General features: G+C 55.9%; 8 protein-coding genes across 8 annotated transcripts; 3 read left to right on the top strand and 5 right to left on the bottom strand.

The window, feature by feature from the left end:
- Window positions 1-31: 31 nt before the first annotated feature.
- Window positions 32-1,609, bottom strand: VTJ04DRAFT_6515 (uncharacterized protein; the record flags this gene model as incomplete). Its single annotated transcript, XM_069364743.1, has 1 exon — window positions 32-1,609. One exon carries the CDS (start codon window positions 1,607-1,609, stop codon window positions 32-34), a length of 1,578 nt encoding a protein of 525 aa, XP_069218539.1.
- Window positions 1,610-1,930: 321 nt separating this feature from the next.
- Window positions 1,931-2,305, top strand: VTJ04DRAFT_6514 (uncharacterized protein; the record flags this gene model as incomplete). The annotated part of the gene is made up of 1 exon (XM_069364742.1): window positions 1,931-2,305. One exon carries the CDS (start codon window positions 1,931-1,933, stop codon window positions 2,303-2,305), a length of 375 nt encoding a protein of 124 aa, XP_069218538.1.
- Window positions 2,306-2,377: 72 nt separating this feature from the next.
- On the bottom strand, window positions 2,378-3,643 carry VTJ04DRAFT_6513 (uncharacterized protein; the record flags this gene model as incomplete). The annotated part of the gene is made up of 3 exons (XM_069364741.1): window positions 2,378-3,151; window positions 3,211-3,533; window positions 3,604-3,643. The coding sequence occupies 3 exons, from the start codon at window positions 3,641-3,643 to the stop codon at window positions 2,378-2,380; spliced, it is 1,137 nt and encodes a 378-aa protein (XP_069218537.1).
- Window positions 3,644-4,278: 635 nt separating this feature from the next.
- Window positions 4,279-6,649, top strand: VTJ04DRAFT_6512 (uncharacterized protein; the record flags this gene model as incomplete). The annotated part of the gene is made up of 3 exons (XM_069364740.1): window positions 4,279-4,323; window positions 4,420-6,377; window positions 6,448-6,649. 3 exons carry the CDS (start codon window positions 4,279-4,281, stop codon window positions 6,647-6,649), a joined length of 2,205 nt encoding a protein of 734 aa, XP_069218536.1.
- Window positions 6,650-7,048: 399 nt separating this feature from the next.
- Window positions 7,049-8,002, bottom strand: VTJ04DRAFT_6511 (uncharacterized protein; the record flags this gene model as incomplete). Its single annotated transcript, XM_069364739.1, has 4 exons — window positions 7,049-7,362; window positions 7,447-7,592; window positions 7,671-7,767; window positions 7,831-8,002. 4 exons carry the CDS (start codon window positions 8,000-8,002, stop codon window positions 7,049-7,051), a joined length of 729 nt encoding a protein of 242 aa, XP_069218535.1.
- A 2,303-nt stretch (window positions 8,003-10,305) lies between these two features.
- On the bottom strand, window positions 10,306-11,207 carry VTJ04DRAFT_6510 (uncharacterized protein; the record flags this gene model as incomplete). Its single annotated transcript, XM_069364738.1, has 2 exons — window positions 10,306-10,772; window positions 10,856-11,207. The coding sequence occupies 2 exons, from the start codon at window positions 11,205-11,207 to the stop codon at window positions 10,306-10,308; spliced, it is 819 nt and encodes a 272-aa protein (XP_069218534.1).
- A 358-nt stretch (window positions 11,208-11,565) lies between these two features.
- Window positions 11,566-12,943, bottom strand: VTJ04DRAFT_6509 (uncharacterized protein; the record flags this gene model as incomplete). The annotated part of the gene is made up of 3 exons (XM_069364736.1): window positions 11,566-11,740; window positions 11,992-12,505; window positions 12,571-12,943. 3 exons carry the CDS (start codon window positions 12,941-12,943, stop codon window positions 11,566-11,568), a joined length of 1,062 nt encoding a protein of 353 aa, XP_069218533.1.
- A 594-nt stretch (window positions 12,944-13,537) lies between these two features.
- On the top strand, window positions 13,538-13,981 carry VTJ04DRAFT_6508 (uncharacterized protein; the record flags this gene model as incomplete). Its single annotated transcript, XM_069364735.1, has 2 exons — window positions 13,538-13,578; window positions 13,774-13,981. The coding sequence occupies 2 exons, from the start codon at window positions 13,538-13,540 to the stop codon at window positions 13,979-13,981; spliced, it is 249 nt and encodes an 82-aa protein (XP_069218532.1).
- Between the last annotated feature and the right edge of the window lie 4 nt (window positions 13,982-13,985).

Genomic DNA, 13,985 nt, shown 5'->3' with positions numbered 1-13,985 from the left:
AACCGACCAAGGAATCATACATGACACATCTTCATTCACCCTTCCACTTCCATTTCGCACGCCGATGGAGCAAGTAGTCCTTGCTCTGAATGCTCTTGTATATCCCATAAAACCCACCCAGCGGCCTTATCCTCTTGAGCCAGTGCCTCTCCTTCCCTCCCGCCGCTGCTGGATCGACATGAACCTTGTCCCACACAGTCGGCAGAGTTGTCGCCTTGTACTTCTCCCTCAAAGCATCGTACCACTCCCGTCCGCCGTATATGGGCCAGAACTCGTCCTGAGGATAGTACGTGTGCGCATACAACCACTTCATCCCGCCCAACTCCCGCACCTTTTGTTCCAATTCGCGGTTCTTGGCCACAAACTCAGCCGGGTCCGCCGGTCCCCACCCCCACACCCCAACATTGAGCATCATGTCCTCATCCTCAGGCACGCGCTGCCCGTCTGGCACCGACTCCGGGACGGTCGTGCGCGGGTGAAACGTCGGCGGCGCGCGCCGGCGCAGCGGGCAGAGCCACAGCGGCCAGATGCCCAGCGACGAGGTTGTGTAGTCGACGAAGCTTTCCGTCGTGGCGAAGGGCATGGCCACGTCCTGCACGACGAACCGCGCGCTCTCGCCCGACCCGTGCAGCGCGCGGTACATCATGCGCGTGTGCAAAAAGTCGTCGAGGAACCAGCGCGTGAGGCGGTTGAAGGGGACGCACGGGCGGAAGTACTCGAAGGCGGCGGCGCCGACCCAGAAGCCGCCGCGGTCGTAGCGGAAGAGGTACTCGGCCAAGGGGATGTAGTCGGTGTGGGTTTGCTGGGTTGAGGTGTGGGATTGGACGTGAAGGTAGAACCACGGGTCCCAGGGGTGGCTGAAGGTTTGGGTTTTAGGGGATGGGGAAGAAGGAGAAGAGGAAGAAGAGGGGTTTTCGTCGGTGAGTTGGCCCGTGATGATAGCGCCGTGGTCTTTGGAAAACAGGATCCCGTCGACGTAGTCGTTGGATTCGTCGCGGACGGCCTGGCGGATCAGCTCGACCGCCTCGCGCACGCTGCCAGCGCGGCGGTATTGTGTCTTGACGAACTTGGCCGCTGGCATGAGCGAGACTTCGAGCATGGTCGTCACGCCCAGCGTCCCCACCGCGCCGGCCGCGCCGCGGAAAAGATCCTCTTTCCCATCACCGGCGGCCTCTCCTCCGGGCTGAGAATACGTCGGATTCCGCGCCTCCACCACCTCTCCATCCGGAAGCACCATCTCCACCTTCCTCACTGTCTCGTCAAAAAACCCGTGACGGAACGAGCTGCTCTCCCCCGCGGTCCCCGCGAACCCGCCGCCGGCCGTGATGCCCGGGAACTCCATCACCACAGGCGGGACCAAGCCGTGGGGGAGGGTGGCCTCGACGAGCCGGTCCATGGGCACGTTGGGCTCGACCAGCGCGACGCGCCGCGCGGGGTCGACGGCGAGTACGCGGTCGAGCTTGCTGATGTCAACGGTGGGGACGGAGGCCCCCGGCCGGGGCCGCGTCGAGTTGGTGCTCCCGTGGTTGATGCGGTAGGGGAGGCCGCGCTGGTAAAGGGAGCGTATGGTGGTGGTGAGGGCGGCGAGGGCCGCTTTATGGCGCTCCATGGTGATGGTGGTGGCAGCAGGCACTGTGAGGGCGGATGTTAATTGTTTTTAAAGGGGTTTATGCCTATGTTGTCTTTATTTTGGCAACATTTCCTTTGCTAGACATGCTGACATGTGTGAGGTGTTGTCGTTGGCAAGGAGTTGAAGAGCAAATGCTCATAAAACGGGGAGCTGAAGGTGAAGATTCAAGATTTTGAGGTGGGTCTTGGGGTTTCTTGGTGTTGTATGTACGACATCCAGATGAGTTCGGTTGCTGTGGCACGGAACAATTCGGTTCAAATTCAACTTGAATGTCAACATTGCCCCTGAAACCGCCAACACATGGACAACTCATTGACAACTAAAACATGCAAGCGACTCCCATATCTCAATTATGAAAATCTATTCTCTCGACTCATAGCTCTGGGACCTCGGCAAGAAGCTCACATATGGTGGAAGCATCGACTGAAAACCCGATTTAGGGAAGACAATATCTTGACAACCAGCTGCAAGGCCACAACTTGGAGAAAACCACTGACAAGGGAGAGAAAACAGATTTACATTAAACCATCCGAATCGCCAACCCATTCCGCAGATGATGAAGCAACCAATGTCCTTGATCAACGATACCCCGGCAGGCAAACCCACTTACACGACTACGTACTACACACCCGTGCATCCGTGTATGTCCCGATTCCAGTTCAACTTATACAGTAGTACAGCGAATTACCACAACCATTTAACTTCTCAACGCCCATACTGAGCCATTTCCTTTCTCACCATGTTTGCTCAGGCAGTCGTCTCCGAGGACGCCGAGGCAGCGGGCTCGCTGGTGCTGGTGCTGCTCTCGCCATTGGCGGTTGCAGCGGTGTCCGCGGCAGGCGTGCTGGTAGCGGCAGTGGTAGTGCCGTTCACGGCCGGGGTTGTCGAAGAGGAAGCGGCATTCTGGGAGGACATGGCGAGCTGCCAGGCGGGGATGGAAGCCTTGGTGCCCATGCCGGTGCCGAAGGGCGAAGGACGAGCAGGGGCGGCGTTCGAAAGGTAGCTGGGCTGGGTAGTAGTCTCGGCGGTGGCGGAGGTCGAAGCACCCTCAGCAGGAGCAGGTGAGGGCGACGGGCTGGTGGAGGCGGGGGAGGCGCCGGGGCGGAGGAAGTTGCTAACGCTGGTGGAGGTGGCGGTAGGATTCATGCGCTGGGTGATGAGGGTCTTGAGGCTCTTGAGCTCGGCGTTGACCTCGCGCAGGCGGGCGTCGGTCATGTCCTTCTGGTTGGCGAGGCCGCGGGAGACAGAGGATTTCAGGTTCTCAACGTCGTCCTGGACGCGCTGAGCTTTGTCGGCCTGGCGGCGGTTGGCAGACTCGAGGTCGCGGATAACGTTCTCGAGCTCCTTCAGAGCCTTGTCGAGTTTCTCGGTGCGCTCCTGCTCGGCGGCCTTCAGGGCATCTGTGTCCTTAGCCAGTTGCTCCACCAAGGCAAAGGTCTTCTCGAATTGCTCGTCGATCGACTTCTTGTCTTGCTCAAGGCGGTCGGGGGTGGGAGGCGCAATCAAAGGATAGATGTAGCGCTAGACACTGAGTTAGAGTTGCACTGAAGTGAATTGTTTGTCTAATGATCCGGGCTCACCTTGCCAAGGCTGTAGAGGCCGTAGGACACGCCGCTCACCACGGTAGCCATGATGAACCAGTCGCGCCAGTCGCGGCGAGGAATCGGCGGAGGCGGTTGTTGCCAGCCATAAGGCGAGTATGGCGGCGGCGGATACTGGCTATAGTATTGCGGCGGCTGTGATGTCGGAGCAGGGGCTTGGGGAGGGAAGCCTTGGGGAGAAGGAGGAGCAACGCCAGCACGGGCGAGGGCGGCGTTGATTTCCTCCTGAGTCAGGTTCTTGGCTTGGAGGAAGGCAATCTTCTTGTCAACCGGAGTCGATGAGACAGTGGGATCCTGCAGGACTGTGATTCAAAAAGGTCAGTAAGTTGCGACAAGATGATGAAGCACGACTGGAAAGGAGACAACACTCACAGTTAGCCGCCGAGGCGACCACGTCCTCTCGGATGGTCATGGTGGGCGTGTTGGTGCAGACAAATGAAGCAATTCAATGTCTATAGATCAAAACCCATCTGATGCGACACCGAAGAAATGAATGCGCAAGAGCGCAAGCCCGAAGGTGACGAGGTTGGGAGATGGGTTTTGATGGGTTTTGAGATGGCCGGGAGAAGCCGAGGTTGGAGGTTCCCAGCTTCACGTTGACGGCGACTCGATGCCCCCAGTTGCCGACTGCGGCAGCCGCCAAGAAGCACGAGCCGACGGCTTCCCCCCTGTCGCGTTGCGTTTGTCTTGGTGTTGCACGTGACATCCCGTGTCGGTCAAGCCAGCCCAGGCCCACATGCCGTCGCCTGCGCTGTGTCGCGCTTGGCAACTGGGAGGAAAGGGCCCCGCAGTTTGTTTACCTGGACAACCATTTTGGGGAATCGTCGCTTTTCGCAACCTCAACACCTGCACCAAGCAAGGCTGATCCGAGCTGAATCTGCGGCGCGAGCCACAGACGGGCTCATTGACGTTATCCACTTGCATCCACATTGCCTACAGAAAGCGTACTATTAACTTGTTGGGTTTTGGTGTTTTTAGTCTGTCATCGCAGGATCACCGCCATCATTCACAGCTGCGGCATCGCTGCTTTTCTCTCTGCGACTCACAATGTCGCAAGAAAACAATATCTGGAGTGTCCGAAGGCCCAGGGAGGTACGAACCTGTCCCCTCTTCCACCTGCCCCGCGCCGCCGTCAACTCCCCTCCCCAACTAGGTTGGCCATGCTGATGACCATCTCCTTCGATACAGACCCTGGGCGCCTTCAACTACAACTCGGGCATTCCTCAACCCCCCTCGGCCATCAAGCGTACCAGCACTATCGGCGTCGGCACATCCAGCCATGCTCGCTCCATATCCGGCCCTCGTCATTCCCTCGCCCCGACATCGCGGCCTAGCCAGCCCATGTTCCGGACCTCCCAGCGCTCCTCCATCGGTCCCAACTTTGCTGATACCGGTCTCTCATCCGTCCCCCGTCCCTCCATCGCAGCCCCGGGTTCCGCGCTTAGGCCATCATATCAGACACCCGCTTCTTCCGCCGACAACCGTCGCGCCAGCGTCTACCATGCCCGGCCTTCAACAGTCGCAGGGCCCATTGGCGGAGGCCACCAGAGCTTTTTCCAGCAGGCGCCCCAAGCTGCGGGGGTACCGCGCGACCCGCGCCCTCTGAAGGACCGGCAATACCAGAATCGCCTGGGCCAGGAGCTCATTGAGTATCTGGCCAAGCACAACTTCGAGATGGAGATGAACCACAAGCTGTCGGACAACTTTATAAAGTCGCCGACGCAGAAGGATTTCAACTACATGTTCCAGTGGCTCTACCACCGGATAGACCCGAGCTATCGCTTCCAAAAGAATATTGACCAGGAAGTCCCGCCGCTGCTCAAGCAAATGCGCTACCCCTTTGAGCGCAGCATCACAAAGAGCCAAATCGCCGCCGTGGGCGGTCAGAACTGGAGCACCTTCCTTGGTCTTTTGCACTGGATGATGCAGCTAGCCCAGATGCTCGATATGTATGCCTCGCGCCAATATGATGACGCGTGTCTGGAGGCTGGTGTCGACGTGTCGGGCGACAACATCATCTACGACTTCCTCAGCCACGCCTACCAGGACTGGATCAGCATGGATGACGAGGCTGGGGACGACGAAGTCAAGGAGAGGCTGGCCCCTCACGTGCAGGCCATGGCGCAGGCCTTTGAGCAGTCCAACGCCCGGTATATCCAGGAACTCGAAATGCTCGAGGCCGAGAATGCCCGTCTGCTCAAGGAGATGGAGGAGCTGGAAAAGTCCACCCCAGACCCGGCCGTGCTCGACAACCATTTTAAGATTATGGAGGAGGACAAGGCCAAGTTTGAGGAGTACAACACGCTCGCCCAGCAACGGGCCGAAAAGTACGAGGGCCGCATCCAGGTGCTCGAGGAGGAATTGGAGAAGCTACAGGGTGAGCTCAAAGAAGCTGAAGACGAGCACCGCCGGCTGAAGGAGACCATCAACGCGCTCGGCATCGGCACGCAGGATATCGACCGCATGACGGCCGAGCGCGAAAGGTTGGAGAAGTCAATCGAGTCGGCCCAACAGCGCCTCGACGCCGTCAAACGCAAGGCCGCCGAGCGCGAAGCGGAAGCCAGCCAGCGCCTTGACGAGCTCGAGCGCATGGTCGACCGCTACAACACCCTGGCCTACCAGATCGGCCTGATTCCGTCGACCGCCGTCAACGCCAAGGGCCGCGAATACGAGCTGCACGTCACGGTCAACGACCACGCGCCCAACTTTACCGCATCCACCTCGGGCCAGCCCGGAGCAGCGGACGCGGGCTCCGACCGCCTCCTCGCCGACGCGACCACGGGCTACCAAGCCGCGCACGTGCTCAACCTGGACCTGCGCGGGCAGGTTAAGAACGGGTTCCTGGCGCTGCGCAAGGAGGTGGCGGAGCGGCGCAAGGCGGCTCTGGACGCCATGATGGAGGACCACGACCTGCTGGACCGGGCCAAGGAGGCCATCGAGGACAAGCGCAACGAGGTGGAGGCGCTTGAGCACCGCGTGCGCGCCGCCGAGGAGGAGTACGAGCGCACCAAGGAGGTGACGACGGCGCAGAAGCTGGCGTCGGACGCGCAGATTGAAAAGATGGAAAAGGAGCTGGCAAAGATGCGGGCCCAGCTGACGGAGAGCGTGCAGTTGATGGAGCAGAGGGAGATGAATACGAATATTGAGTATGTGTCCCCGCTAACCCCAGATTCACGGAGAAAAACAACAGGATGTACTAACGTTCGGCTTCAACAGGTATGAACAACTCACACTGCGGGCCAACGCGCTGCGCGAGGAGCTTCACACCGAAACTATGCGCATGCTCAACGACGTCATCAAGTTCAAGATGCATATCCAAAAGAGCCTTGAGGAGTACGAGAGCTTCGTCGCCGACGAGTTGGAGAAGGAGCTCGTTAGTGACGAGATGAGGGATGACACCCAGGCCATGGACCTGTAATTTTTTTTTCCCTCTTTCCTTTTTTTCTTCCTCTTTTCACGTGTTTCTTGTCAATTATTTATGACGGGAGATGGGGAGAACTGTCATGACATGATAATGGGTTAGGACTGGAGCGAGTGGTTGTGTTTACTTTTCATGTGGTTAAGTTTAAGACTGGGTCGGGTGAGGTGTCTATGGGTTGATTGATGGCAGGGAATGAACTTACGGATTGAAACGGACGGCGTGGTTTTAAGGAGTAGATATACCCAGACAGCAGCAAGGGACGATTTCCATCATATCACATGAGACCGATTATTGACTCCTACAAGGACCTTCTTACATGTGGTCGAACCTGACACATCTGATGTATGTCAACTACAACTCAAGAAGAACCAGCAACGATCTCCCCAAATTTCCCTTTTACTCCTGTCCCTCCTGATGCGCGGGGATCAGATTCCGCAAGGACAAATCATACACCACATCCTCGACCTTTTTCACGGCGTACTTGACCGAGTCGACGCGCTTGCGCAAAATGTCGTTCTTGAGGTTGAGCACCTGGAACCCGGCATGCAGGTCGCGCACGAAGCCGCTGATGCGCACCGCCATGGCCGCGTCACCCAGCGTCACCGAGTTGACGGCCAGCCGGCTGAGCTCGTCCACGACGCCGATGAGACCCAGCAGGTATTCTTCGATGGTGACGTGGAAAGCGTCGCGATCTTTGAGGTTGACAGGGACTGGTTTCGGTTTGAAGTGTTAGTCAGGCTGAAGGGAAATCAGGGGTTTTTGGTTGATAACGATAGCTAGCTGGCTAGACATACCATTAAAGGCCTCCCCGATCTGCTCCAGCGTCAACAGCCGGCCGACCTCGCCTGGGTTGGAGTCGGTTGACAAGCCGCCGAGCCAGGCGCAGAGAAGGACGGTCGAGATGGCGTCCTGCACCATGCGCGTCCACCTATGGTTATATCTATCCAACAGTTAGCCGTTTTGGTTCTGTTGATTTCCTCCTACCACCTCATCATCTCGCAGAAACAAGCACACTTACTTGTAATAAGGATACTGCGACGCAAAGGCCGACAGCCTCGAGATGGTCTCCGTCTCTTGCTTGATGCCCTGCTCGACCTGGGGGAGGAGGGTCGCATCTGTTCGAACTCACAAGTAAGCAAAATTGTCCAAGCAGAGAGAGTAAGAAGTGAATCACAAACATTTGGACCGCGGGGTGGCATGGATCTTAGACAAAAGGCCCTGGGTGTACGAGACGGCCTGGTTGAGGTCGTCGAGGATCTGGTCCAGCTCCTTGCGGATGTTGGTGTCCTCGTCGATTTTGGCCTTGAGCTGGTCGAAAAGTGCCGGATCGATCAATGGAGACGGGGCCATTTTGGAGGGATTTGAATGGATAACCGGGAGTAGGAGGTGAGTTGTGTTGTGGTGATGTTGAGGTCGGAGGGTTTTGTGTGTTTGTGTTTGTGGAGTGGAGGTGATGCACAGCAGTTGCTCACTTGAACTCAGACTTTCTCTGAACTTCTTGTTTGCCTCGTTGACCTTTCCAGCTCAAAGCGATGTTGGTTGTTGCTGGTCCCTGAAAAAATGAACTTCTTGGTAATTAAGAAATGAATTACCTGGTAGATTTGTCCGGATACTTCCCTACCTAGGTATGTATATAAGTTTGATCCTGTTGAGATGTTGAGATTTGTTTGAAGCCCGGTTGCATGTTGCATCATCAATTTCGAACTCGGCTTGTATGAGAGACTCTCACAAGCATAACCCTAACCCCGGCCACCTAAGATTCCCATCATAAGCAGCCATCATAAGCAACCATTTCGCATGCTGCCCAGAGGTCATGGAGAGTCTGTCCAGGAACTGTCTGGTTTAGACAGAGAACAGAGAGGTTGGAGCAGCTGCACATGAAATATACCTCAAGAAAGGTCCGGCCCACTGAATCTCAACAACAAGCACCTCCATACGTACACTCGACTCCATAACACCCTGACAACAGGCCCTAGTACTCGGCAGTACATGGTAGGTGCCTTTCGTTACCAAGTCTGATGCTGTTGCTCTCGTTCCCGCTTCAGTCTATCCCTCCGATCCTTTCTCCATCGGAACCAAATACCGACGATAAGGCCTATGACAGAGCAAACACAGCTGACGACGATGCCCGCAATAGCACCTCCTCCGAGGCCGCTACTACCTGAGTCATCTTTGCCTTCTGCTGATGCCGATGATGTTGGCAACCACAAGGCGCCTGTCTGCGTAGTCATCGTTTCGGGGATGTCCTCAAACCAGCCCCGACCCGTAGTCTTGGCGTGGCCCTGGTCGGCGGCCTCTGTTGTGTGAGGCAAACCGTCTTCATCTTGCGTGGTTGTCGGCTCGTCTACTAAGAATATAGGTTTGTATTGATCGTCCTGTTAGCCAACGGACCCGAGTTTAACTTTATGGAATTTGAACACGAGGCAATAACTAGGTAGGCAGCAACAGTACCTGCTTCACTTGTCTTGAGTGCATTTGTTGTAGTTTTATCGGGGGGAGTAATAACAATTAAATACCCGTCTTCATCCGTGGTCCAATCGTACATGATGAGGGCGCCCCTGTACAGGATGCCATCGACCAGCAGCAAGCATAAGACATACTCCCATCGGGACCTGGCGCGCTGGTAACGGTATCATATGAAGAGCAGCAGCCCCTGTACTTTGCATCAGGCGTGTAGCTTAGTGGACAATACGGGGTGCGCTCGGTGTGTACAGAGTAGATATCACCAAAGGACTCTACCCAGGGACCTGCAGCCATCACGAGAATGGCCCAGTCGGGGATAAAGAGTAACAGGTAGATTGGTGTGAGTTGCATCTTTCTTGGTTGAGAGGGCTCAGTCCTGACAGTGATGGAGTCGTATAGTAGGTACTTGACATATTCTGAGAGACTGAGGGACGCGAAGGTGCGTGGGTTCCAACAGACTCTCTAACTTGGAGTTGTGCATTGTTTTATAAGGGTGACCTATCATTTCTGAAAGACTGAAGTCCATCTGGAGATCACTTGAAAGGTGACCTGTCGACCCATATGTGAGCCGTAGCACCACGTCCTGCTACAAGGCTTCCTTCAACTCACGTGCATCATCAGCCGACGTCCGAGATGAACATTGGCAAGGCTGAACACCATGGTCCACAATCCACTGAAAAGCTTTGGCTCAAAAGATGGGAGATCATGTTGCCAGGTCTTCTGGTGTGGCAAAAAATACGTAAGAACGGAGGAGGGAGAACAAAAGCATGGCGGCTCGAGAACCCAGCCCCGAGGAACAGGGCAACAAACCTCAAGGCTTGGGCTGTCATTCTGAAAATACATCAGCACAAGAGTGATGTTTACCCAAGACTGACTCCCGAACCCCCATACAGCCTTGAAAGGCCTTCCACATAAACATGCTTTGACAGCCTTCATTGAGACATAGACTGCGGCGGGCCCTAACAAGATGAAAAAGTCAAGCCTCCACAACGCCTGAGCCAGCTCCCTCTTCTACTTCTATACACATCGTTAAAACCCCTTGAAGAATCTCCTCTTGTGCAATAACCCACTCCAGCCCGGTCCCAGGTCTCTGAGTAACCAACCCTTCCTTCTTCACCCCATCTTTATCACCCCTCTCTTGCCTCAACTCAGGCCAGCCCAGCAACCCTATCTCAACCAACTAATAAACATCACCGCCCCCACCAACCCGTCGTCTGTGTTTGTGTCTGTGTCTGAGGCTGCGGCCACGGTCCCGGACCAGGCGACACAGGCGACATCGGCGTGACCGGCGAAGCGGGAAAACTCGCCTGCTTGTATGCCATAGCCGCCGCCTCCTCTGCCTTTTTCTGCGCCTCCTTCATCTCCTCCCTCCGCTCTCTCCTCCGCAGCTTGTAGAATCGGAACCATATGCCAAAAAGCAGGCCGAGCACCGAGCAGGCGCAGCTGACCACGATGCCGATGATCGCACCGTTGCTGAGACCACCGCCGCTGCCGCTCTCCGCCGGGGCGGTTTCCTCCGTATTGGACGATGACGATGACTGGCCGGTTTCGGCGGGAGAGTTGCCAGCCGGCCCTGCTGCTGTGGTGGCGGGGGGTGTGGTGTTGTCCACACCAGCGCCGTTGTTATTGGAGTCAGGTGTGGGGGTTGGGTCGGTGCCTGGAGGAGGTGGTGAACGGTCGTGTTAGTTCCATGATATTGTCAGAAGTTGGGATTTTGTTGTGATTAAGTGCTGTACAAACCTCTGACGGTCCCGATATTCCCCGTGGGAGTGATGACCACCAATTTGCCATCTTCGTCCGTCGTCCAGTCGTACATGATGGGCGGCGGGCCGGTGCAGGTGTGGTAGTAGGTTGCGCAGCACGCGTACGAGAGCTGGCTGTCCGGGCCCGGGGCGCTGGTGAGCTTTTGGGAGCCGTAGCAGCACGCCCTGTACTTGGCGTCTGGGTAGTAGTCTGGAGGGCAATATGGTGTTCGTTCCGTGTGCACGGTGAAGATGCTATCAAAGCGGTAGAGTCCCTGGCCCATCGCCGGGACCGCGGCCAGGCCCCAGGCGATGGCGAGGAGAAATCGACGTGTTGGTTTGGACTTCATCTTGGATTTGACGGTGGAATGGAAATGCCGGTTCACAGAGTCAAGATTGCTTCTCCCAAAGAAGATCCACAGACGGCCAGCGTGGAAGCCTCCGTTTGACTTATACCCCCAGCCCCTTTTCGGGTTGGGCTCACAAGGCGCCCTCAATCTGCCGCATCACATCGTCCAGATCGGCGGTCGGATGACGCATCAACCCATGTGCCACATTCACTGGAAAGTTAACAATGGATCGTGTGTTGCGCAGAGCTTGGAGAGACAGCAGTGCAAGTTGTTAGCGAGCATCAGGCCACTCCCCTTCAGCTGCCCCGAGAGACCAGACTTGATCTGGAAAAGCCACTCGGAGCATAAGGAGACAAGCTTAGACCCCACGAGCCTCGGGGTTCTTGGCCGGCGTGAGTTTGACAACAAAAATTCCTGAGTAGGGCTTTTGACGAAACGGCCTTTTAAGCTCATGACCGTCGTTGGTGAAGAGAGGATCGCCGGGTCGGCGGTGATGCTGGAAGTTTCGGGGCCGGCACGCCGAGACGGCCGGGCTTGGCAAGATCATATTCCCGGAGCCGGGGGTCTCCCGCCGAGGGTTAACGACCTGGAAGTTAAACAAGTTTCAATTTTGAGTAAGAAAAGCTAGAAACTCGGGTATCTTCATAATTTCCGCCGACAAGACAAGACTCCGGACCACCCTTGTACAGTCCCATTTTATTTCAACATTCCGGACCTGTACTAGAACCCAATGTCGCATTCCGTTCTCATTTTCACCACCCTACCCTTCATCCCGCTCAATCACCCCATCCACCCAGGCCTCTGCCCCGACGCAGGCGGCCTCGGAGGAGGCAGAAGCGGCTGTTCCCACGGGGGCACGTGAGATCCGGGTACAGGGACAGGCGGTGATACCGTATTCATGGAGGACGGATAACCAGCGCTCTGTCTCCACGCCAGATTTGCAGCCGCCGCCTGCTCGGCTCGCAGCTGGGCCTTTTCGAGCTCCTCCCTCCGTTCCCTTCTCCGGAGCTTGTAGAATCGGAACCAGATGCCAAAGAGCAGACCGAGGATGGAACAGACACAGCTGACGACGATGCCGATGATGGCGCCCCCGCTTATGCCACCACCACCATCACCACCACCACCGCCACCGCTGGAAGAAGAGGAGGGATCGTCGTCGGCGGCGGCGGCGGGCGAGGTATTGACAGGGGGGTTGGGGGATGGCCCTGGTGTGACGGGGATGGTGGTGGTAAGGATGATGGTATCGTGGCTGTTGGAGTTGTCGTCGTCGTAGCCTGGTGTTGGGGTAGTGTCGGGCTCTAAGAAAAGGTTAGTTTCGACTGATGGTGGGACAGACGCCGTTGTTTGTTTCAGGAGCACGAACTTGTCGGTTTAGTTGTTGTTGTTGTTGTTGTTGTGGCAGAAGTAAAATATATGTAAACTCCGTAGTCGTCCGTCGTCCAGTCGATTACTGGCAGGGCTTCGGTGCACGTCATGCTCTTCCAGCAGCAGATTGGTGAGTGCTTGCCGTCTGAGCCCAGAGCGCTGGTAAGGGTGGCAGAGTACGCCCAGCAGCAAGCAATTGAGTTTTCGTCGGCTTTGTAGTTGTAAGGACATTCCCTGTCATACTCTCGGTGCACAGAATAGGCCGTCTGGAACCTTGTCATCGGATTCTTAGCAGCACCTATTCCACGAATTGAGGCCAAAGTCCAGGCGAGAACAAGGAGGTATCGTCGTCGTATTGGTGGTGGCTCCATCTTGGAGTTGAGGGTAGACAAAGTCTGTGCCTCGCCGACGGAAATTCTTGTTAAACTCCTAAAGAAAACCCTGTAAGCAAGCCATCAAGGTCTCTACTCGGCTTATATCGCAAGCCTCATGGGCACCGGTGCGAACAATCATCTCCATCCTCAGAGGCCTGCGTCAAGAGGGCGGGGTGACATATCCATCCTTTTCGCCAAGCCCTGTTGGTTTCATAATCTGCCTTGCACGTCGGTCGAAAGACGTCAGCAATGTAACTGCTCAAATACTTCAATGTGTTGGGGTGCCTGCAATCGTCAGGCCACTCTTCTTGGTGTGGTATTCGGCTCCCTCAAGAGCCAGGCCTTGTTGGTCAGCATCAGGAGAGACGCCACATCGCTGAAGCACCAAGGCATTTGTCGAGACGCTGAGCCACTCTGGCCTGAAAGAGCCCATCGCAGGCCTGCTGTCAAAAGTATAAATAAATGAAGATAGAAAGAAGACGTTGACACCTTGCTGCTAGTTAACTTCACAGAGTTCTGTCGTAAAATATCCCAGCTGCCCGGGAACCGAACGGCCAGCGGGTCTTGCCGGCGTGGAGTCCGAACATCGGGATGGGGTCCTGGGGATTCAACCCGGTGAAGTCGCTGTGCAGGTATTGAGAATGCTGTTTACTAGAGATGATGAGGTCAAAATCTCATAGAGACCAGGAGCCGGTATAAGCCAATGTCTTATTAGTAGTATGCGGAATAGATAAAGATTCATACTGACCTTGCCACCGGGAACTCATTTCAGTCAAGAAGAGCCATACTTGTTCACTGACCATAACCATACTCCGTACATTGTCAAGATACAATTTCATCATGTCTCATGTCATCATCCAGTACAAAACTTGTCAGTTGCCCAACCAAGTCCTGTCCAAGAAAACAGACTGCCTCCCCAAGTCATCATCATCATCGCCGTCGTCATCTCATCTCGTGCTCATCACCAAGCGTGAATCAAGAAGAGTGGAGAACAAAACCAACAGGAAAGGAAAGAAACAAAATAAGAAAACATGAAATC

This window comes from Mycothermus thermophilus (assembly GCF_041956435.1).
Source record: "Mycothermus thermophilus strain CBS 625.91 unplaced genomic scaffold VTJ04scaffold_4, whole genome shotgun sequence".
Lineage (NCBI taxonomy): Eukaryota > Fungi > Ascomycota > Sordariomycetes > Sordariales > Chaetomiaceae > Mycothermus > Mycothermus thermophilus.
This window is presented reverse-complemented; position numbering and strand designations above follow the sequence as displayed.